Genomic DNA, 25,127 nt, shown 5'->3' with positions numbered 1-25,127 from the left:
TTTAAACAAAGACCAGTAGAAAAAAGATTTGAATTTAACCACTGTATTTTTAATTTACCCACTCTATTAAGGCAAACAAAAAAATAATTTTAGTTTTAACAGTCAAAAACAAAATAAAATTTAAACAAATATCTTCTTCCTTATATCTTATATGAAGATTAAATAAATAAGTGTTATATCATTGTATCGTTTGGAGGATTTCTCATTAGGCATTGTTGCCGAGTACCTCGCCATCATGGACTGCTTGTGGGTTGTTTGTTGAGGTGAGGTAGATGTAGGTCGTGGCGGACGACATGCTGCATATTCCAAAGGGTGGAAGCGGTTAAAGTGATGAAATAAGTTGCTTGTGTTTCCGTACTTGGCCGGGACGTTTTTTTTTTTTTCAAAGCTTACACACAGTGGTGTTCTGATGTTGGTCAGATGTAAAGAAACCAAAAAACTGCCACACTGGCAAGCTGACATGTCCTTTTTTATTCACAATCTCCTCATCGCCGGCAGGCACAGCACTCATTTTCACATGTGTTAGTGTGTTCTGATGTCATATGGCGATGGCGCAACCGAACCCCACAGCAACGCAACTTGTTATTGGCTGTTTGCTTGTAACTCGTAGCACGCTCCTTTATCAAGCCATATGATAGGCTGTTTATGATCCAGGGACGGTGCACGCTTGAGCGTTGTTGATGCAACCAAACTTCATGTCTGTTTACATTTGAATGCATTTAAGTGAAACTATCATGTGTTATATCGAAAAAAAAAATGTATATCATTATCGATAAAGGTGTACTGTCGATAAATACCGATACGTTTTATTGCCAGGCCCTATGAGATGCTATTCGGCTCCCTACAATTGTGTAGGGGGGTTATCTGAGTTATTGTAGCCTTTCTGTCAGCTCGAACCAGTCTGGCCAGTGTTCTCCATTGACCTCTCTCATCAACAAGGCCTTTCTGTCTGCAGAACTGCCGCCCACAAGATGTTTTTGGTTTTTGGCACCATTCTGAGTAAATTCAAGTGACTGTTGCATGTGAAAATCCCAGGAGATCAGCAGTTACAGAAATACTCAAACCAGCCCGTCTGGCACCAACAATCATGCTACAGTCGAAATCACTGACATCACATATTTCCCCATTCTGATGGTTGATGTGAACTTTAACTGAAGCTCCTGACCTGTATCTGCATTCTTTTATGCATTGCACTGCTGCCACACGATTGGCTGATTAGATAATCACATGAATATGTAAGTGTACAGGAGTTCCAAATAAAGTGCATGGTGAGTGTATTTTTGAGTGAATATTGTGTAAAATAAAGGTTCAACAATTTTGTGGATGTCTCATGTGCATTAAATGTAACAACATTATATCGGCCTTCTGCCACACTAATTTCTAGATATCAGCAGTATTCATTGAAAACCCCTTTTGGTTGATGACTGCTCTATTGTGATGGTTTAAGCATGACCATTTGCAGATGCTTTGAAAGCTCACTGTGATGGAATAGTTGGGACTTAAAACCAAATTTCAAATGGCTTGCCTGTATTTATTTCAACACAAGCCAACTCACTTACATCAGTTTTAAGCTTCATGTTTGTAGTGTACTATCATGTAATGTAGACTTTGGATTTCAAGTGGGCCTGCCATTAACCCTTAATGATTGAGAAATGGTCTTATCAACACACATGAGGGCTTTGCTGGTGAGAAGAAAGGAATAAATTGAACCCATAAAAAGGGGTGACGTGAAGCCAAAACAAAGGGTTGGATTGTTGGCTGTCAGAAATTTGGGAGACTCCATCACCCACGCTGACAAAAGCCATTGTGCAAAGCTGACTACACTTCATGGGAAGATGGAGGAACGGAAAGAATAGGGTCGGTGAAGGGTAGCGACCCATCGCTCCCAAAACACAAGGGAGGACGTGGAAATGGAGAAATGAATGGTAGCAGAGTGAGGTCATGAAGGGGGGTGAATGTATAACCCTTGTGTTGCAGTTTGTGGACTGTCAAATTCATGAGACTAATAATACATTAGTACTCATGAACTATTGCCTAGGTCTCTTGGTTTGTGGAATCTGGTACATGCGTAACAAGCCACTAATTGTTTTTATTATGTCTCAAATGAATTGTTGCGGTTTGTAATGGTAAAACATAACAAATCTCATTGGTGGAACATAGTTGTGGCCCAGTTATTATAATTTTTGGCATTTTAAGCATTTATCTTTGCCTTTTGCACTGTTAACAAGTTTTGTGACTTAGGGTCTGTTAGCTTTTGAAGCCATTAGGGATGCACCGATATGGTATGATATATGGGCTGATATGATAACTCACAGCTCATTGTGGCCGATACCGAAAAAAAAAAAGGTTTTAATTTTTCATTCTTCAACCTGGAACTGCTTGCAAATTAATTTTAAGTTTCTCATTTTAAAATAGGTGTAATTTAAAAGCTAGGAATTTGGACTGCTATTTAAGGTTTGACAGATATAACATGAACCATAAATGTGCCTATATTACAGATGTATGGTGATTTAAATGAGAAATAAATGATAATGCCCTTGCCCATTTATATAGGTGTTTACGGTAATCCTGGTGACTTGCTCAAAGTGAGAGAATAATTAACTTCTAACAGCTGTAATAATGCATTAAACCAAAATGAGGTGATAAACTGCATGTAACGAATATTAAACAACAAAACACACAAAACAAACCCTAATCTCTGTATACATGGTGTATTATTAGTGCCGGCAGCCAGACTGCGAGTGCAGCGTGGTTTGTGTGTGTTACGTGCGTGCTTGTGCTTATCCACGTCTCATTCACAGACAGTTCCACTGCATAACTTATTAAATAACCCGTTTTAGGTTGTGCTTGGACTTGTTTTAATCACAATGCTGTAATGTAAGTAACGATGTGCTATTTCCCACATTCTGTTTATGTTTCATAAAGTAATAAACGAAAACGATAGCCCCCATGTAACATACATATTTTTTGCCGCGTTTCGTTTATTGCCTAATGAAACAAACAGAATATGGGAAATGCCATCGTTACTAACAGCTGATGACTAAAACAATGTAACATGGTGCTGAGATGTTGAAATAATCCTCACAGAGCAACATAAGCTTGCTGTGTGTGCGTACGCACACTGTGGCTTGAGACTTCCCGAGTTCCTGCCTGAAGGAAAGACGCCGCAGGCAGTCAGAGAATTTCAGCCACAAGTAAATAAACCATAACAAATTATTGGCAGCAATTCCATTATCAGCGCGATAATAATATTTTGATTTTCATGGTTATCGGCCAATAATATATCGGCCGCAGATATATCGCGCATCCCTAGAAGCCATTTACTGTATATGTTAGTGTACGCTTAAAACTTAGCAAAATAATATTTTAGCTATTCTCCCACAAAACCTGACCAAAATATTGATGAGTCATCTTGTATGAACTGACAGACACTTTATCCAATGAAATGCTCTCTAGCTTGAGATTTAAAAATACTACCTGCTTCGAAAAGCAAGAAGCAAATCATGGAAAGCGGTTTAACACACCTAAGTTTCTGCCGGAGAACACTGCTAATGTGGCCATGTAAACACAAGCAACGTTCTTATAGGTTTTTGAAGATAAACCAGGAAGAATCCTGGAGTATGACATAAGAGGGAAACCCCACTTTTACAGCGCAATGCCGCGGCAGGGTGCGATGGAAAGCTACAGAATAAACACATCAGCAACTGTGCGATATCTGGAAATATAGCAACAGAGGGAAAAAAAGAGAAGTTGTCCTCAGACGCCTGGTTCGGCATTTACACCAATGTCGTGGGGGAAATGACATTGCTGTGGCAAAAGCTGCTTACTGACCGAGCCTCATGTATATGGGGGTAAAGACTACGCCACATACACAGTGCATGTAAACGCGAATGGCGCTTTCGTGTCTTAAGCAGCTTTCTAACAACAAATGGCTCACTCATGTCCATGTAAACAAGCTCAGTGTTCAGTTCAGTTGCACTGACACACATAATATATTTCCTTTCTGAACATCAGGTGTTGATTGTGCAAATGATCTGACTTTGTTTGTTGTTTTGTTTGGTTTGTGACAAAATCGAAGTGCTTTTTGATATTTAAAAACTTCAAACTGTACAATGTCTGTCTATTTTGCTAGGCTAATGTGTCTCTACTCTTCTATGCAGGTACACTTAGGCCCGTGCGGCGAAGTTTTTATGATCCACGGTCTGCACCGGGGCAAGGTTGGGTGTGGGAATGGGAGAATGACTCGGGCTCATGGACTCCATATGACACAGAGGTTAGCATCGCCATTCAGGCAGCTCGCGACCGGCAGCAGCCCTGGCTGGACTTAACACCATTGGGCTTCTGCTACCTCATAGACCTGCAAAGTATGACACAGATCAATGGACAGACTCAGCGGCGCAGACGAATCCAGAGGCGCTCGGACCTGGCCTACCCGCTTGTCTCTGGCCCTCTGCCTAAGCCCCATGCGTGGTCTTCAGCTGGAAGTGGTGGACTCCTGGGGGTGGGAGTATCTGGGGTGATTGGAGGGAATGGCAGTGCCTATCCTAGTGGAGCTCTCCCGGCTTCTGCTATTACGTCATTGGGTCAACCGTGTTCCTGCCAACAGTGTATGCTAGTCTTGGGTGTCAAGACCCCTAGTATGGCACAAACTCTTGGGCGGAAGCCACCGCCAGCACCCAAACCACCGAGCCCCAAAGCAGCATCAAGGGGACACTCGTATTCTCTTACCCTCCCTCATCCTCCTTCCCTTTCCCGAGTACTTTCCCCACACAGGAACTCTACCTCGGGTGCCAGTGGAGGCTTCGGACAATCCCTGTCTCTCCTGGGCTCAGCCACTGCTGCCCTGTCAATATCCTCGAACCGTCCTCCTCCACCTGCTGTACCGCCACCCCCACCTCCTTCTACCACACCCCACACTACTATTTCCCCACCCAACCCTAATGCGCCAACACCCTCCAACGCCCTTATATCTACAGCGACCACCTGCGCTCCCACACCCTCTGCTCGTGTTCTGGGTCCCGTCTCAACAGCATCAGCAGCATGTGCCGCCCCAGTGCCACCTCGCAGCAGTCTGGCTGGCCTAAGCCGCCCCGCCCTGCAGAGAATCGCCATGGCACAGTCTCGGGCACTTATTGCATCAGGGTAAGTTGCCACAACAGCATCCATCTGTGGTTATAAAGGATAAGTATAAAAGATACTTCTGTAATTCTTGGTTGTGTCTAGATGGTAACCGTTGTGGTGCAGAAAGTCTTGTAAGATTCAAATGGGACCTTCATGCATTGTGTTTATTTGGAGTAACCCTAACATTTATAGCAGTCAAATGTCACGAGTTTAGCAGAATGACGTTTACCATCCATATATCACTATTTGTCACTAACATGATCTTGATTTTCTTGATGGATGAGAACCAAGTTTCAACAAGCTTCAACTTTATTGATGTTAAAATGGTGAATGGTTGCTTAGACCAAATGTTGTGAGCCCCTTGCAACTCTCTTTATAGTTGAATATTTTTGGCTTGTGTTTAACCGCTTCTCTGTCAAATGTAAACCCTTTACTATTTACAACAAGTCTCACTCTGGGTTGTGTACACAAAGAAAGTTAGCTCAGATTTATTGCTCTTTTAGAATGGATTCTACCATAAGGAATAGAGTAAAAGTGAAGTTACATCAACATGACAATTGAGAACTGGAATCTTATGCCCCATGTGGTATCTTTTTTTGTGGTTTAAAAGGGTTAGGTTATTAGTTTATCTCTTCGAAACTACTCTGCACTGTGATAGGAAACGGTATGGGTTTCACATCTGTAATACAGGTTATTTAAAAAAAAGGCAAGTATCAAGTATACTTGAAATATTAACATATTTTAAAGACTCCATTCCCACCAAAAACTAGGAATGGAAATAGTAAGGAATTTAATGATTCTAGTTCAGATTCCAGTTCCACAATGATTCTGGTTCCTGAACGACTCCATTAACAATCCTTTTAGTACTTTTGAGGAAACACTCAATTCCCAATAATACCAAAAATGGTCATGATTTGAACTTTAATTGGATATAGTGTTGTCGGTTCAGTAGTCGGTACCGATACCAGTGAAATTTCACAGTTCTCGATACCAATTTCGATACCACAGCAAAAATATGCTTATATGATAATGTGCTATTGAACACACCAGTTTAGTTATTTTTAATTATTTAATAATTATTTTAATAATTATAGTTTAATAATTATTATTATTTTCCAGAACTTTCCAGAACATTTTTTAAAGTTTAATTTAATTTCATCATCAAAATGGTGTCTAATCAATAAATTCTTAAAACTTTTAACAAGTGAAAATAGAAAAAGATTTAACATGTTCTTTTTTTGCCAAACTTTTATTCAACAGATGTCTTGCTCGTGACACTTTGATTAATTATTATTATTATTATTACAGAGAATATAAAATTTTACTATAAAGTTGCAATATATTTTTATTACATTTCTTAAATTTCAGGCATCTAGCTTTTATTATGAATCGTGCTTTTATTATGACGTGTTTTTTGCCGTATGCCTCACTTTTCCGGATAAACAGTTCGCGACAAGGTGCAGTGTGATCACTGAAGACTTTTAAGTCACGTCTGAAATCTCATCTGCTTACACTGGCCTTTGAGTCTAACAAATGAAATGTAAGACACAGTTTTGGAGTGTTTGAATTTTAGATGGCTGGTGTTTGTGTATGTGGTCATTTTGAAATGTTGTAATGTTTTACATTTTATTACTGTGAAGCACTTTGGTTAACTCTGTTGTTTTAAATGCGATATAAATAAAGCTGAGCTGAGATTAAAGCGCAGATGCTGTGATTTTAATTATATAAATATATATTTTACATGATTCACAATGGATAAGTGCTCTGCTCTGTCATCTCATACAACGTGAATGATTCTCAATGTTTGTGGAGTTTCTTGTGAATGAGCGGTCGGATTTATTTAAAGTACGCATTTCTTCCACAGTAAGATTGCAGCCTTTAGCGGTTTAATAGATCACACTAGGGCATGTCACGATTTTAATTTGATTAATTATCCATTTCAGTATACAAGGAGTAACAGAGCACAAATTTAAAATCAGCCTTTTAAAGCAGTCGTGTGTCAGTCATACTGCGCGCTGGTACCGGATTGAGTCGGTGCTCGGTACTACCGGTACTGCAGAAACACTTGTATCATTACATCTTTCTTATTTTAGTATCGACTTGGTACCGAAGTACCGGTACTTTTGACAACACTAATTGGATCCATGGAAACTTGATTTACTTCAAAATGTGGATAGCAGACATGAAATTCTTTTGGAAAGTTGACATGTCCTACAAATGCTATATTTTTGCAAATTATTTTATAATGATTATGCATTCAGCTTTAATCTCATTGGGACCATTTAAAATGCAAAAGGGTGATTAAATGTTGAAAATGGGGAAAAAAGAAATGGGGACCAGTCACATCGCCTAATATAGCCTACACTTTCCACTACATATTCATTCTAATTCTGCCCTAAGATCCTGATGATTAAAAAAAGTTCATAGACATGTTATGAGTAAAGTACCCATGTACTAGCAATAGCATTTTTTATTTATTTAATAAAATTTTTTTTTTTTTTTTTTGCAAAACACAAACAGTTGTCTTGTCAATACCAAACCCATCACTTTTAAAAAAGTGTGTCTGCCTGTGGGTTCATTGTGAGAAGGCGAGAGTATAGTTATGAAGCAAAGGAAAGGAAGCATTCTAGACTCTAGATGGGAGTCCACCATCAGTGTCAACAGGTCAGTCTTGTTCATTAAAGCCCCCGCCTTCTTTCGGTCTTGTTCTGCCTGTTCTCCTTTCCCATGCTCCGTTCATTCCTGGGGGCCCCTTTAGCCCCATTGTGTGAGTGTTTTTGAGAGCGTGTGTGTGTGTATGTGTGTGCTTAGAGCGTATCCAAGGCAACCTTTGTTGGCAGTCGGCAGCTTGGGTTTTGTATTTGCAACACAATGCAGTTAAATGGGGGATGTCAGTAGAAAGTGGGAGGAGGCTGATAAGACTTGGTAGTCTGTGTGAAGGAGGTTTGGGAATAGTTGCTTGATTGAGCAAGTGTTTGTTTTGAGACAGTGTGTTTGCGTGTGAGAATTCCGATGCTGTCCCTTAGACACAAACGTCTGTCTCAGACACTGTGGAGTAGCACAGCTTTAAGTTTAGGTGAAGTGGCAAACAAAAGGGATAGAGCCATGAAAACTGAAATGAGCCAGCAGATATATTCAGACGTGCTCTTGCATACTTATAAATCACAATAAGTTTGAGGTTTAGGAGGGTTCTCACATGTCCACTGATTTTTTTGTATTTTTTTATTTTTTTTAACAAATTCACACCCATTGGTAGCATGTTGATTCGGCCTTCACACCTCGGGATGTGAATTAATTTTTAATAATTCAACAATTGGAATCCGCTTGTACCGTGGTTACCACATGTAGTATGTGGAAAACATGGATGGAATCGTGGAATCTAGTCATAAAAATGACATTAGCTATAAAATGCAGAATGTCATGGAATATGACATATTTGGACGAATATGAATGTTTAGATGCAAAATCAAATTAAAATTGTGATATGTTAATACGCTCAAACACTGAAAATGCCTCATCATGATCATCACATGCGCTCTTGTGTGTGTGTGTGTGTGTGTGTGTGAGAGAGAGATGAGCAGAGCACTCTGAAGTGTGCAGCACATACAGACCAGTGGCGTAGCCAGAAACAAGGCTTTGGGTGTGCCAAGGGAAAACTTGGTGTGCAAGAGATGAAGCATTAATTTCTTTTTAGCCCTGTGTTACATTATAATGACTTAACTAAACATATGAATGGCAATTTATGTAAATGGAGTAGGTAAGCCTGTTAATGTATCTAAATATTAGGCTTTATATTTAGTCATAAAATTCGATATGTTTTTTTGGAACGGCTCAGAACTATTTTCCTAAATAATTTTAGGGAGTGCAGGGAGGTTTGGTACATGTGTGACTGGAAATATAAATAACCAAATAATAATGCTAATGTTGCATTAATTATTCAGCTAATATGAAAAGGATATTCATGAAAAGGACGATAACATCATGTCTGACTTGATGCAAACTAAGAAACAGACGGTAGACTGTTGAATATGCTCAATATATTTTAATATAATCTGTATTTAATCAATAATTGTAATATAAAGAAAAATAATTTTTACATCAAGCAGGGTCACAGAATTAACAACTGAATGGCGTAAGCCTATAACACGTGTTATGAACAAACATCACGAGTAAAGGTGCGTTATTATACCATTTCATGTGTATTCTCCAAATAGTACATAAAATACATAATATATCATAATTGGGGAAGCAAAGAACAGTTAGCTTACAATGTTTTGCTCAAATGGGGGCATGCAATTATGAATAATGACTCAGAAATTTGAACTCCGTAGCATAAACTTTCTTAATTTAAAATGCATGCTTTTTTTCCTCAGTCATAGGCTCTCGCAACAGACGCAGAGCGTGTGACTGAGGAAAAAAAGCATGCATTTTAAATTAAGAAAGTTTATGCTACGGAGTTCAAATTTCAAGGCGTTCTCTTACTGAGAAGGCCTCTGTTACACATTGTTTTGTTTTATTATTATTATATTCCAGGGCTCAACGTTAAGCATTGTCATGTGCTTGTCCTTCTGACAATAAAATAAAAGTGAATTGAGACTGAAACTAACATTCTGCCTAACATCTCCTTTTGAGTTCCATGGAAGATAGAAAGACAGACGGGTTTGGAACAACATGAAGGCGAGTAATGATGACACATTTTTTTGGTAACACTTTACAATAGGTTCCATTCATTAACATTAGATAATGCATTAGCTATCATGAACTAACACTGAACAATATTTTACAGCATTTATCAATCTTAGTGGTGTTAATTGTTAGTTCTTGTTAACTGATGTAGTTAACTAACGTTAACAAATGGAACCTTTTTGTAAAGTGTTACCACATTTTCATTTCTGGGTAAATCGTCTCTTTGAGAGTACAAGTCAGTTCTCACCAGTTGCATTAAAAACGGCTGTTTAATATTGATAGAATGCATTGCAAATGCTAACAGATAAACTCCTGTGAGAACCTTGCTGCTAAATCAGTTAGGTTGTATATTCAAAACAGATATGCATATTAAAGATAGATAATAGGTTTTCATTGTGTGTAATATATTAATGTTATAGTGTTAATATTATTATAATTGATATTGTTATATGCTTATTAAAATTGACTAATTCACATGGCAGAGAAAATACCTCAGATGCATACATTAGATGGAGCTCTAGAAAGATGAGAGATGTAACGGGTGCATAAGTCTGTTTTAAGCGTTTCTCTTCACTCTACAGATGGTATTATTACACAAAGCGTTTTTGCGTCTTGCTATATTATGAGGGAGCTCCACGATGTGACGATACTAAATTAGATCTCTCCAAATTTGTGCGCTTGTGATGAAGACAGCTTTGTTGATTATAAACAGGAGCAATAGTTTTATCGCATCGCTCGCTTATAGAGACGTGGTACAACACCATTCGCTTGTCCAATTAACAGGTTTATACCCGTTTATATTTGTAAAATCTAAAGTTCAGTAAATATGTGATTCCCCACTGCTCGCACTCACAAGCTGCTGAACGCTGCACCATGAGTGAAAGCGAGAGAGAGAGAGGGCGACGCAATAGAGGGAATTCCCTGCATTTTGAAAGTGAAGCATGCGGGAATGATTAAAATTGTGCTCAATCCCGTGCTATTGAGCTAACATTTGTTATTGATATTTTATTCAGGCTACTAGTCCAGTCGGGCAAGTAAAATTCTCTTTAACTTACCCGTTCAAAATTCCACTTGGACAAGTGTTAATGTCGAGCCCTGTATTCCGTAATTGATGCATTGAAGATTCAGCATTATATCAATGGATTTTTACACCACAATTTACTATTATTAATCGTCATAAAGGTATTTCATTTGGGTGTGCAAGCTGACGTTTTGGGTGGCATACGCACACCCGTGGTTACGCCACTGATGCAGAATATTTATTTATTTAATTAAATCACAGCTTTACGGGAATTGATATTCACACTGGCCCATGTTGTGAACTGCTTGGAGGTGAGAAACTACTGTCAAAAACACAAAGAAACGCCAAAATAAAAGCTCGATTTAAATGGATGCATGTTTTTATTTAAATATTACACTTGTTGTTTACAATAAAAATTGTGCCTTGAAGAGAGTGGGAACCCTGTTAAGCTTTTTGCAAATGCACATACCCAAAGCAATATCTAGAACATTCTGAATCCTCAGCATTGGCTAACAGTTCTGTAGTTGTGAACTGAGTTAAAGTAGATAAAAAAATTTTTTTTAAAAAAACTAGAATTCACTTTCTAAAGAAAATGTAAATAAATGCTTATCTGTGGTATTATTTTGGAGTACCATGGTACATTAATATCGTAAGATTCAATTATACTACAAAGGCATTTATTAAAGTACCATGTAAAAGTGCCAACAGATACCATCACTGTACCTTGTTGGTACCGTCGTTGTTATTTTTGTGAGGCTTGTGGAGCTCTTGTCGATAATCTTGTTAATAATTAAGTCACTGTCTGACTATAACAGAAACAAAAGGGTTGGCAAACTAGATTCAATCCACTGGCGATTCAATCCTTCAAACGAGCGGTGCTTGCCTGTGCAAAAGTCACCACCACAATTCTAGGGAATTTGTTATGGGGTTGCTAACGTGCTCTAAGTGATTTTTAGCATGTTGCTGTGCGGTTGGATGTTGCTAGGTTGTTTCTAGGGTGTTTTCAGTGTCCAGAGTCCAAAGAGCCCATCCCCAGTCTCTAGATATGGCTCAAGTCCCTCTGTTTTGCTTGTTGTATTGTTAAGGAGTTGAAAAGCGTTGAGTTACTTAGGTAAGTAATAGGCTAGCTCTTCCCCTTCTCATTAAACCACATGTATTAAGACTTTATTCATGCCCGTAGCACCAACAGTGTTGGATGAGTAATGCACCAAAGTTTCATTCTTAGGTTAAGTGTTTTGTTCAAATCGCTAACTCTAAGTGTGAGCGATAGTAGCCTTAGCATGCACCACTAATTAAATATCATCACATACCGTATTGTAGTATGTACCATTATATCTGTAGTTTTTATGTGTTTATAGACCAGCAGGGCTATATTTAGGCTACTTTTTCCTTGTGTTGATGTTCCAACGGGCCACAAGCGTTGATCTTTTTTAAACCAATAGAGGGTGTTAGAAAACTCTTTTCATCAAAGTCTTGGAAATGCCTGGAAATATGTTGTCGCATTTCTAGATCTAAAAATTCTGAAAACTAAGCAGACAAGTTAAATTACATTAAATTAATTTATATTATTTTCTCTAAATCTACATTATATTAAGTGTAACATTTCTATATTTTATTTTAATCTTTGCTTATCTGGACTTCAATCCTCAACTGTCAGTATAAAATTAAATTGCTATTCATTCAAAAATAAATGATTTAATATTATTTAAAAGATTCATTGCAAAACATTTTTTGTTGTTCAGCTTGTTCTGTCACCCATGGATTGGTCTTGTACAGCATTCACAAACTCTGGCCTCAATCAGTAATTTGTCTGACTGTTGTTCCAGTGTTTCGCTGAGGTGGAAAATGATTAGTTGTTGCTGGTGATTGCAGGTTTGTTTGTTCTAATTTTAATTCCATTTCAGTTTCATTTCTACCACCAGTGGAATATTTAAAGCCCCTCAGCAGTTCTTCACTTCCTCTTTCAGTCATGTTGTTTGGATCCCAGGTGGCTTCTCTGACTGGACAGTAATTAAGTCTGGCATCACAGATTAGAAATCTCTCTCTCTCTCTCTCTCTCTCTCTCTCTCTATCTCATGGTGTACAGTAGGGTTGCACTATATGAAGACGGCTGATATATTATTCTACTTGGTCTGAAAGTGGAATTACCACCAATATTTTGTTACGGTTTATTTGCTTGCAGCTGAGAATCTCTGACTGCTTGCGGTCTCTCTCTTTCGGGGAGGGACTCGGGCAGTTACCAGTTAGTGAGTGAAACTAATGTGCTTGTATTTTACAAGTTGGGACTTTTCTAACTAATCATGTCATAACTATTCGATCTATATGATGTTTTTACCTATTCCCATTATGATTGTGATCACATTTCATAAGTCATACATTGGAACTGTCATAGATGAGCACTGTGATAAGCATCTGTGAATGTCTGCAATGCACACACATACTGTACACAACATACACAAACCACCACTGCACGCTGTCTGGCTGCTGGCATATAAGTTATATTGAGTTTATTGTGTTTTGTTGTTTAATGTTCGTTACATGCTTTTAATGTATGGCCTCATTTTGGTTTAATGGATTAATCTGTTAGAAGTTCATTATTCTTTCTCTGTGAGCAATTCTTCAGGATTACCGTAAATACTTATATAAATGGCACCTAACAATTTATGCAAGTGTATTGTTATTTAATTCTCTTTACAATCAGCATACATCTGTAATATAGGTACATTTCTGGCTCACATTAGGCTACATCTGGCAAACCTTAAATATCAGCAGTTAAGTGTTTCCAAACTTTTAAATGACACCTATTTTTCAAATGAGTAGCTTTTAATTATTAGATAGCAGTTACAGGTTACACGATAAAAAATGTAAATGTAATTGAAAAAGAAAAAAAAAGATTATCAGTATCGGTATCAGCCACAAAGAGCTGTGAATTATAGGTCATTGGTATTGGCCCTGACACTCCATATCGGTGCATCTCAAGAATATAAAAAATACAGCATTTTCCATCATACTTATAGCCTTTTGGTCGATACCGATTCACTGTTACGCCAGTATTATGGATTGAAATCGGGCAATAATAGGATTTGCACTAAATATATAGAGGCTTTCTTAAAGGTGCACTCAGTAATCGTTCCCTCATTAAAAAGTTTTAAACACAAAGAAATGAACTGTGCTTCTGAAAAATATATTTAAAATCATATGCAATTGAAATCTAATGCTTTTGCATGATGCTACACTGCTTGGTGTCTGATTAACATAAAAACAAAAAAGTTATAAAAAACTAAAATTACTGAGTACACCTTTAATTTGTTTCAACTCAATTGGATTGTATCATTACTAACAACAAAAACAATACTCCATTTATTTTGGATATGGTATAATGATAATACCATGTGTTTTTAAGACATGGTTCCATAGTAATATAAAACATGGGAATACCACAGTATTCTTTTGAAGCACATTCTTATGGAATACCTTGTAAATACCTTCGGACATGAATATGGTAAGATAGATTTCAATAAACCATTCAAAATAATACTATAGTACATATCAAAGATCCATGTAACCATTAGTATTACCATCTGATACCATTACTCAACCATGGTACCACCACGTTTATTTTTTGTGAGGAATGTATAGCTCTTGTCTTGTTAACAATAACATAACTAAGTCACAATTGGACTATAACAATAACAAAATGGCTGGCAAGTAAGATTCACTGGCAGTGCCTTCTTCAAATGAGCCAAAAAATAAAAAGGATTGTGATGGGATCAAGGTTGAGGGTCTCGTAAGTGAATTTGACATCATTGTCATCAAGCGAGCGAACTCTTGACGTTAGGGTTTCCCTGCCTCCAGCTTTCTCCACCTGTTCCGCATTTCCATTCCTTTGTTTCTTGCCTTCATTGTGCTCTTCATGTTCGTCAATAAGTGTCTACATCTGGCTATGGTTTGATTAGGTGAGTTGTGCTTACGACTGCAACCGTATGGGTTTTGTGCTAATACCGCTAGATTAGCCAGCAGCAAACGTGACTGAAGATTTGCAGATAGGCTCTTTCACCCCCACACAACACATGCACGCCAACATCCTGCACTTCCTCCTCCACTAATTGTTCACCTTGATGGCACCACATATCATCACACTTCACTATGAATGCATTATCCAGTGTTGGCACACTGATCTGTGTTTTTGAGGTTTCACTAAATTGGATGACACTCATATGTGAACAGCTTGTATAATCCTAAACATATTCCCACTGATTTGTAAAAGTGTGAATGTGTGGCAATACATGTCTGTACTTGGTCTGCGGCAGTGACTGTTCATCGAAACATAAACGGACAAGCTCACAAGACACTGAATAAGTTGCCAGAATGCTGGTAAATGTGGTTACTGGGAAAATGAGTAAAAATCTACGTGTTCTGATTGGTTTTCTTTATTAAAGTTTTTTTTTAATTAAAATTGTATCCATTAAAAGAACACAGTTTACCACGTACACACCGTCAGTTTGCTTTGTGTAAATGGCTTAAGATCATCTGTGTTAACACACTCAATGACAATTATGACATTATAAATAGGGATGAACCAATACAGACATTTTGCCAAATACTGATGGGCAAAGCCAACATGCTGTTATTGTACAGACTTGGTTTAGGGCTTTTCTAGAATCCCTAAACCAGGACTAAAATGATCAATTCTAACTCCTAGAGCTTTCAAGCTACACACACCAAATTCGGCACAGACCTTCAGACTGTTCTGACTTAACTGTTTCCGTGAAGCAGACAGTCAAACCTCGGAAATTTCCCATAGACTTTGCAGCTAGGTGTCAGTATAAAGCCACGGTTTTACTAGTCTTTGAGCATACAAAATTATTTCGGACACTGCAATGGACAGGATATGATGTCACACTCGAGGACTTCTAGTTTTATTAAATAAACCACAAATAGCAAATACAGTTATTTTCATAATGTTAAAATATACATCTACTCATTTTCCTGCAACAATAAAAAAAAAAATGCAGCTTTGAAATATGTATTCTTTATATTGAGCCAGAGGTCAATGTGGGATGTTGTGATATTCTGCGTGTCTTCTACTCATGCGACTTCGCAGGTCAGAGTTTGCCAAACGTGAACTTTTTTACACAGAGGAATGCAAAATTTCTTCACTTGAGCTTGCGTTTTCTGTCTACCATTTTTAGATGCGTATGAATGGCTGTGACAATTATGACATCATAATTAAGGATGCATCAACATAGAAATTTTTGCAGATACCAGTAATAATGTTGACTTGACAGTTTACACACTGTAAGAACTGTAAAACCTTTTAAACTTCCAGACAATGCTGACATCTAAAACTCTATAATGTGTGGTAGAAAAGATGCACTGTTTAATTTTTTTATAGTTTTGGAATTGGAAAAAAAAATAAGCCCATATATTATCTGCTTCCAATATCAGCCTAACTAAACTGATACCGATATCAACCAAAAAATGTCTAATATTGGCAAAAATCAACATGGTCACCACTGATATATCATGCATCTTAATCATAAAGTGTTTAATGATCACTATGTAGAATTCAATAAAAGATTCATCACTGATCACTTCTTTCTTTCAAACAAATAAGTTTGGTGATACACCAGTGGTCAGGTGTTTATATATTATGTTTATGTGTCATTATAGTCAATGGTTTTGCATGTCCATATATGATCAAAACGTTTCAACTCGTGCAGGACACACACATGGTATAGCTATGTGTGTGTGTAAGAGCATTCTTGCCCTAGGCCTATGTGCCGGTGTGATGGAATCTTATGGCGGTGTGTCAGAGTGTGACGTTGAGAGGTAATCCCGATTGCTGTGACGTGGATCACCTCTTTTCCTAGCTGCTTTTCAACAGATGGAAACTGGAGGATTAGCACTATAAGAAAGACGACTGACAGAGAGAGGCAAGACGACCGTATCCAACAAGAGAACAACACAGAGACCGGAAATATATGCAAGACAAAATTACATTGGGTCCCGTCTTTCTTAAGGGGGAAAACAAATCATTTTGGGATAACCAAAGGACTGAACTGTTGTTTTTTCTTTGAAGCTTGTCGGAATATTTGAAACATGACAGTTATCAAGGTCAAACAGTGAGTTTCTTTGAACATGTTTTTCTACTTGTCTTATTTTTCACAAATTCGTAAGAAATTCATAAAAGTATTGTTTTCAAACTGTTTTTAACAGACGTCCCTGAAGTATACGGTGTAGAATTGTTTTTGTTTGTTTGTTTTTTACCAAAAACATATGCTTTTTTTTTTATATATGTAAAACCTTTGAGCCTATTGTGAAATTTACTAGAAAAGACAAACTGAAGTTTCAAACGTAAGTTCATCTAGGCCTGCCAGTCAGATCCCAAGGATACATAAGCGACTGCTTCCCTCGCACCGTCGACAATTCTTCCGGCATGCCTCCATCCCTATCTCCACATTTATATTTAATAATGCCTACACCAATTATTTCAAAATTGTCTTTCTGTTTCTTGCTTTAGTCAGATAGTCCGGGGGGAATCTCGGAGCTCATGACCAGTCCTGTGCTCAGGCCCCTCCGTAATGGACAGCACTGTAAATATGTTTACCTTTAATGCGGTTCAGGACTTAATGAACCAGCAAACTCATGAAATCGAATGTAGTGTTTAAGCATTTGTCTAAGATTAGTTTAACAATTGAAAAAAAACGTAGGCCTACATTAGTTGCCTGTTGAACACTTATTCAACAGTAGATTTTGGATGTTCTAAATATCACTATTGGTTAAATGTTAGTAGTTATACTGACTATATGTTCACTCGTGCTGAGATAGGGATGCCCTGGAATTGTCTGAACAAGTACAGACAGCGGCGAGCTAAATATCCAACAAATGAGCAACAGGTTGTCTGGCCATGTGAGGTTTTATATGTGGTACACGCTGCTGTTGTCTGCTGACTCAGTGCCAGTTGGAGGTTTTGTTAGTGGCAGCAGCGGGTTTGACAGAAGGTGTGACCTGGTTTACATACTACAACGTGACTCCACATGTCATCGGGTCAGGATGGGGGGAGTGATACGCAAGCAGGTGTAGCCATGACAACAACATGGTTATTTTAGTTTGGATCCAGATTATGATTATAGATAAGACAATTAAGTTGCGTGTGTGTTTCGTTGCTATGATCTTGTGAATGGTTGCTTCTGTCTTGGAAGCATGTGTTTTATTTGATGTCTTATGGGGTGTTTTTTATGTTTTAGAGTCCCAACTGTCCCAGTCAAGAACTTAAATGGATCCAGTCCTGTCCACCCAGCTTTGGCAGGTGAGAAACAACTTGCAAACAAGTTATAAATAGCAACTTTGATCATTAAATGTAGGAGTGTATTCAGAATAAAAACCCATCAACATTTAACTTAAAAATAGATGGAACAAAAACCTGCCCATTGCTTTTATTACATTTAAATTTAAACATTTAAAGGTTTAAATATCTCTTCTCATTGGTCAGGTATCACTGGTATTCTGATGAGCGCCGCTGGACTCCCAGTCTGCTTGACCCGCCCACCCAAATTGGTGCTCCACCCCCCACCTGTCAGCAAGAGTGACATCAAACCCGTGCCCGGCCTCGGCCACTGCTGCCGCAAGACCACAAAGAAGCAGGCCCGCAAAGGTCAGCAGCACACACGCTTGTACTGATTTTATACTGAAAAATGTACTGTACATATATATACATATATATAGGGCTGTCAATAGATTAACATTTTAATCGCGATTAATCTAATAATTTTTCATAGTTAATCGCGATTAATCTCAGATTTTAAAAGTAGTATAATTTGACTCTACATATACTTATTTCTTGTCATAATGTATTTATTTGTTCTTTGGAAAGAACAACACAATAGAACAAAACAATACAGTATGTAACAAAATGCTTTATTAACATTTTCAAAACTCCACAGTGTACATTCACTAAAATACCTCCAATTCAAGCAACATTAAACATTTCCCAAAGTCTAAATTGGATGTTGACTGTTTGAAAGAACTAGTATTCATGGCAATGCACATTAAACCCTCATATAATATTAATCAGTCAGCAGGCTGTCTTTTCACTTTAGATTTGAAATGCATATGATTCATGTCAGGGCATCAAGCGCTGGATTGAACTCCATATGAAAAGCACGTCTTGTTCTGCTTTTAGCGCTGGCACTTCCAATATAAAGATAAATCATCCGAACTGTCGGTCATTAGCTGACACTTCAAAGTTCGGCGGTTACATTTGAGAAGCCCGTCAACAGGAAGAATTGACATGCTAATGTGGTAAAATGCTGACTTACAAAAAGCGTGTGAAGGACTTAATGAAGTACCACAAAGTCCCTTCAGCATTAGTTTTATAAAAGGTTCTTTCTCCAGCACTTGATCATTGGCACAGATTCGCTGTTGTGTGTTTGTTGTTAATGTGTATATGAGTGTAATGTGCTCACTAAACACATCGCAAAGGCCCGCCCTCTAACAGTGTTCAGAACTCACACGGAGCTGAATAAAATGTCAGAATCTAATGTCGAATTGGTACATACTTTAATCGCGCTTAAGAAAAATTAACACGTTAAACATTTTAAATTAATTGCATGCTTTAACGCATTAATGCTGACAGCACTAATATATATTTACTGTGTGTGTGTGTGTGTGTGTGTGTGTATATACATATATATATATATATATATATATATATATATATATATACTGTATCTCACAACATTGTGATGAATGCCTTATTTTTCCAAATCGACCTTCCATTTAATTCATTTTGTCTTTCATTTGAGCAGGTAGAACTTCAGAGGAAGTGGTTAGAAGATATCTCCAGAAGGTCCGCAACCCACCTGAGGAGGTATATATATACATGTTTTTTTATATATATATATATATATTGAAATGAATGGAATTGTATTTATTTGACAAAATAGTTTTTTCAGAAATGTAATGATCACCACGTTTTTGAAACGCTGTGTAAAGTTAAAAGTAATTGAACTTTTAAAATATATTTAAAGCCACCTTTATTCTGTTCCATTAACACAAGAACACGTTCGATCTGAAAGGCCTTTAAAGGAATAGTTCACCCAAAAATGAAAATTCTCCCATCATTTACTCACCCTTATGCCATACCAGATGTGTATGACTTTCTTTAATCTGCTGAACTAAAATGAAGATTTTTAGAGGAATATCTCATCTCTGTAGGTCCATACAATGCAAGTGAATGGGTGCCAAAATTTTGAAGCTCCAAAGATTACACAAATCAGCATTGAAGTAATCCACAGACTCCAGTGGTTAAATCAATGTCTTCAGAAGCGATATGATAGGTTTGATTGAGAAACAGACCAATATTTAAGTCCTTTTTTACTATAAATTCTCCTCCCTGCTCAGTCAATCTCCACTTTAACTTCCACTTTCTTCTTGTGTTTTTGGTGATTCACATTCTTCATCCATATCGCCCCCTACTGGGAGGAAGAAGAATTTCTAGCCAAAAAGGACTTGAATATTGATGTTTCTCACTCACACCTATAATATCACTTATGAACATATGGATTAAAACACTGGAGTTGTATGGAATACTTTTATGCTGCCTTAATGTACTTTTTGGAGTGTAAAAATCCTGCCACCCTTTCACTTGCATTGTATGGACCAACAGAGCTAAAATGTTCTTCAACAAATCTTCATTTGTGTTCAGCAGAAGAAAGAAAGTCATACACATCTGGCATGAGGGAGAGTAAGTGATGAGAATTTTAATTTTCAGACCGCTGTTGTCAAAGATGGTGCTACTGTGAATAAGGTCTATTATACAAAAAAATCTGACCACACAATGCCTTGAATGACCAATCAGAATCAATTACAATAATACTTTATTTTTCATTCCTTTTTTCCCAAGAGTCAAAAGAGCTCACCATATATAATTTCTTTCCTCTCCTTTTGCAGGATTGTACTATCTGTATGGAGTCTCTCTGTGGCCCCTCTGGCTATAAAGGCCCGGGTGTCGGTGGCATTTCTCGGGCAGAGTCGGTAGGTCGTCTGTCTCAGTGTGGACACCAGTACCACCTGCAGTGCCTGGTGGCCATGTACAACAACGGCAACAAAGATGGCAGCCTCCAGTGCCCCACCTGCAAGACCATCTATGGTGTTAAAACAGGAAACCAGCCACCTGGCAAGATGGAGTACCACGTCATTCCTCACTCGCTTCCTGGACACCCTGACTGCAAAACCATCCGGATTATCTACAACATCCCCCCTGGCATTCAGGTAAGACTTAACTTACTATAGACACATATAAGAACAGTGTTTAAAAACACTGCATTGCTCTCATACAATTCATGCCACCTACATCATATATGACATTGCTGCAGTGTTATATAACTGCATGCACACATTTATATAACTGCATTGTTGGTCTAAACTGCTCTCTCTGTATTTGTTTTAGGGTCCTGAACATCCTAACCCCGGGAAGCCCTTTACAGCCCGCGGTTTCCCGAGACACTGCTACCTCCCTGACAGTGAGAAAGGCCGCCTAGTGAGTATTCCTACTTTCACTAACACAATCATTATTTCATCATCTTCCTTTAAAACGTTAACTTCTTTCTTAATGGTGCACGCAGTAAAAAAAATAAATTTTTTGTGTGCTGGCCGATGTTGCAGTAGTCTTGGACTTATACTGACACCTAGCTATGTGGATGCAGGATCACACAAGAAGCAAATATTTGCAAATAATGCCATTGTAAAAATACTGGTGCTGTCCAAAACTAGTAATCGCATGATTTTTCATAGTTAACCGCGATTAATCGCAAATTTTAAAAGTGATGAAATTTAAACTCCGTATATACTTCTTTTCCTGTGGGGCAGCATGGTGGCTCAGTGGTTTGCACTGTCACCTCACAGCAAGAAGTTCAAGTCCTGGCATTTCTGTGTGGAGTTTGCATGGTCTCCCTGTGTTCATGTGGGTTTCCTCTGGGTGCTCCAGTTTCCCCCACAAGTCCAAAAACATGCAAGTTAGAGTCCCCATCATCAGACAGGGCATCCGGTGTAAAACCTGTGCCAAGTCAAATATGCAGATCACAGATGGTCTGCTGCAGCAACCCCTAATGGGAGCAACCAAAAGAAGATCTACTTTTTTCCTGTCAAAATGCATTTAGTTTCTTCTTGGAAAAGAAAATCAACTATATGTAGCAATGTTTTATTAAAGTAATAGTTCACTCAAAAATAATAATTCTCTCATGATTTACTCACCCTCATGCCATCCCAGATGTGTATGACTTTCTTTCTTTTGCAGAACAATTATGATTTTTAGAAGAATATTTCTGCTCTGTAGGTCCATACAATGCAAGTGAATGGGTGCCAAAATGTTGACGCTCCAAAAAGCACATAAAGGCAGCATAAAAGTAATCCAAACGACTCCAGTGTTTTAATCCATATCTTCAGAAGTGATATGATTGGTGTGGGTGAGAAACAGATCAATATTTAAGTAATTTTTGCAAGAAATTCTTCTCTCTGCCCAGCAGTGGGCAATATGCATCAAGACTGTGAATCGCCAAAAACACAAGAAGAAGGATTTAACCACTGGAGTTTTATGGATTACTTTTATGCTGACTGATGTGATTTTTGGAGCTTCAAAATTTTGGCACCCATTCAGTTAAGCAGATGAAAGAAAGTCATATACATCTGGGATGGCATAAGCATGAGTAAATGATGAGAGAATTTTCATTTTTGGGTGAACTATCTCTTTATCGTTTTCCAAACAAAGCATTCCATGGTATAAAACCAGAAGTGCAGTAAAATTGCACTACTTCAAGTAGCATTTCATGTTCACCAAAGTGTAAGTGGGAGGTTGACTAATTGAAAGAACTAGTCCCCATAGTTTACGTATTCATTGCAATGAGCATTTAGTCTCTTAAACCCTAATCCTCCACATTATTAATCGTGGCTATCCACTTTGCTACAGCAATCCTGACACCACATTTACATAATTTGCACTGTTTTGAACTCCACGTAAAAAGTGCTTGCAGAGAACGTCTTGTTTTTCTTTTAGCGTTGGCACGGCCCATGAATTGATACTTCATGCAAATTGTCTGGTAGACGGAAGCACAACACTGCTTCTCTCCAGTGAGTTATGTGAATGAGACTTATCACAAGTTCATTCTGGGTTTGTACAAAAAAATTAAGGTTAAGAGGTCCTTTTCCCAGCACTTGATCATTGACACAGAATCGCTGCTGTATGTGTGTTTGTGGTGTGTGCATCAGTGTAATGATATGACTTAAGACTTTATCTCATGTGAGTGAACATGATTTAAATTATATTTTTACAAATTACCAGTCATTTCTTTGTGTAAAACTTAAAAAATAAAAACATTACTAAGTGCATCTGTAAGCTTTATTAATTGACATTTGAACAATATACCAAAATTCTACTTTCAACAACAGAAACCTAACTCTACTAGGCTTTTCAGCTATTATTCTAAACAATTCTGTCCTGATTCTGCTCTAATAGGTGTTGAAGCTGTTGCTGGTTGCATGGGACCGCCGGCTGATCTTCTCAGTGGGCACGTCCAGCACTACAGGTGAGACGGATACAGTCATTTGGAACGAGGTGCATCACAAGACCGAATTCGGCTCCAACCTGACCGGCCACGGTTACCCCGACTCTGGTCACCTCGACAACGTCTTGGAGGAGTTGAGGGCGCAAGGCATTACTGAGGAAGAGTGTCTGAGGGACTGAGGGAGGGGTCCATCCACAAAGACTGAATGTTTCGTGTTAGTGTTGCCAAATCTGAATCCAATTCCCAGCTATCGTTTCTCCGAATCCTGAGTCACTTGCGAAATTAAACACTATGAAGTTTAAGGACTTCGAAAGGATTTCTTTTTCAATGATATCAGCCCTCCTGCTGTTAAAGACATCTGTCAGAATTAGGAGGGCAAGATGCAAGTGCTGTAATAATACAAAAGTCTTGCAATGTGGGGAGGTTAGCACCCTTCCCACAAAAACTAGATTTGGTGCAATTTTGTGAACGGCTCGGCATCTGTTCAGCCATTTAATGTATTGTAGTTCTGTGAAGGATACGCAAAACAAAGGTACTTCTGTGCATGTAGTTGTATCATTTTGGCGCAGAGAGTTTTATGTCCTTGGTATAACCAAGGCCGCCACTTGTCGCTAACATGGAAGCTCCAGTTGCAGTTTTAGACGACGGAACGTGAATGTTTACTGCCCCATAGTGGCACTGGTTAACATATACATTCCAGTAATTACCATGGTATTTATTTGACGACATAGTTTTCTAAATGTCTGCAGTATTTACATTAACCACTTATATTTGTACTAATTTTATCGTATCTTACGTTATTTTATATTTTTGAAACGAGAATCCTGTGTTGTTATTGATTTTGGGATAGAAACAAATCTTTGTCTCTGTCCAGGACTGATGATAATCTAGTTAAGAGACATTCGACTCCAACTGCTTAGTTCATTAATCAGTATTAAAGAAATGTTGAGCCAAGGTGAGACTGTCGGCCAGCGGACGAACAATGCACAAATTATTCTTTACCATTTCTAGCCTCTCATTGACTTGTGTTCTCAAAAAGCAAACATATTAACACATTTTCTATGTGATTAGATGTGCTGCCAGAGACAGAACCATTACAGAATTGTGACATTACAGTTTAGAACTACAGGAGACAATATGGTTTAGAATCTCCAAAGCTGAAGGTGTTGGCCTTTTAAATGGTTACTAAGAGCAACTAACTTGCCCTATTAGGTTTGAAATTTATCTGTTAGAGTGGATAAACTATCTCCGGTTGCCTTTCTGGTCAGTCCTTGGTAGGTCTATAATGGACCTGTTTACAAAGCTGTTGACGAGACTGCTGCATGTGTGTACATGCAAATGTGTAAGCTTACATTTATAGTTGATGTGCTGTATGTATGTTTTATGTACACAATTCTGTTTGTTTTTCCTGCATCCAAAAGCATGTTGTGGAAGTAAATGAGACATTTTTATAATATACTTTTAATTGATTTAACTTTTTTTTCTTTATAAGCTATTAGGGTTTTTTTTCCACTGTGAAGTTTTACTCATTTATTGCACTTGTCCAGCCAAGTTCCTCATGTTAGTTGCTATGGAGACAACAGTGAAAATGGCATTTCTGCCAGGAAGAAAACTGTGAAGACAGACTGGGGATGGAGCTAGGAGAACTAATGTTGCTGTATAATATAAAATGTACAAAACAACTCTTGCATATTAAATAGCTGCTGGAATACTGAATAAATATTAAAGGTACTCAG

General features: G+C 38.0%; 1 protein-coding gene across 3 annotated transcripts in view; it reads left to right on the top strand.

Annotated features, from left to right (window-relative positions):
- Positions 1-25,127, top strand: part of LOC127450913 (E3 ubiquitin-protein ligase DTX4-like) — a 28,099-nt gene extending 2,972 nt beyond the window's left edge. For all 3 annotated transcript variants that reach the window (XM_051715474.1, XM_051715431.1, XM_051715523.1), the window contains exons 3-9: positions 4,161-5,142; positions 18,079-18,140; positions 18,324-18,485; positions 19,639-19,700; positions 20,783-21,103; positions 21,282-21,371; positions 23,343-25,127. In XM_051715474.1, coding sequence (XP_051571434.1) covers positions 4,161-5,142; positions 18,079-18,140; positions 18,324-18,485; positions 19,639-19,700; positions 20,783-21,103; positions 21,282-21,371; positions 23,343-23,570 — 1,907 coding nt within the window. In that variant the 3' untranslated portion in view covers positions 23,571-25,127. The remainder of the gene's footprint in view (positions 1-4,160; positions 5,143-18,078; positions 18,141-18,323; positions 18,486-19,638; positions 19,701-20,782; positions 21,104-21,281; positions 21,372-23,342) is intronic.

This window comes from Myxocyprinus asiaticus, chromosome 1 (genome assembly GCF_019703515.2).
Source record: "Myxocyprinus asiaticus isolate MX2 ecotype Aquarium Trade chromosome 1, UBuf_Myxa_2, whole genome shotgun sequence".
NCBI classification, from domain to species: Eukaryota; Metazoa; Chordata; class Actinopteri; order Cypriniformes; family Catostomidae; genus Myxocyprinus; species Myxocyprinus asiaticus.
This window is presented reverse-complemented; position numbering and strand designations above follow the sequence as displayed.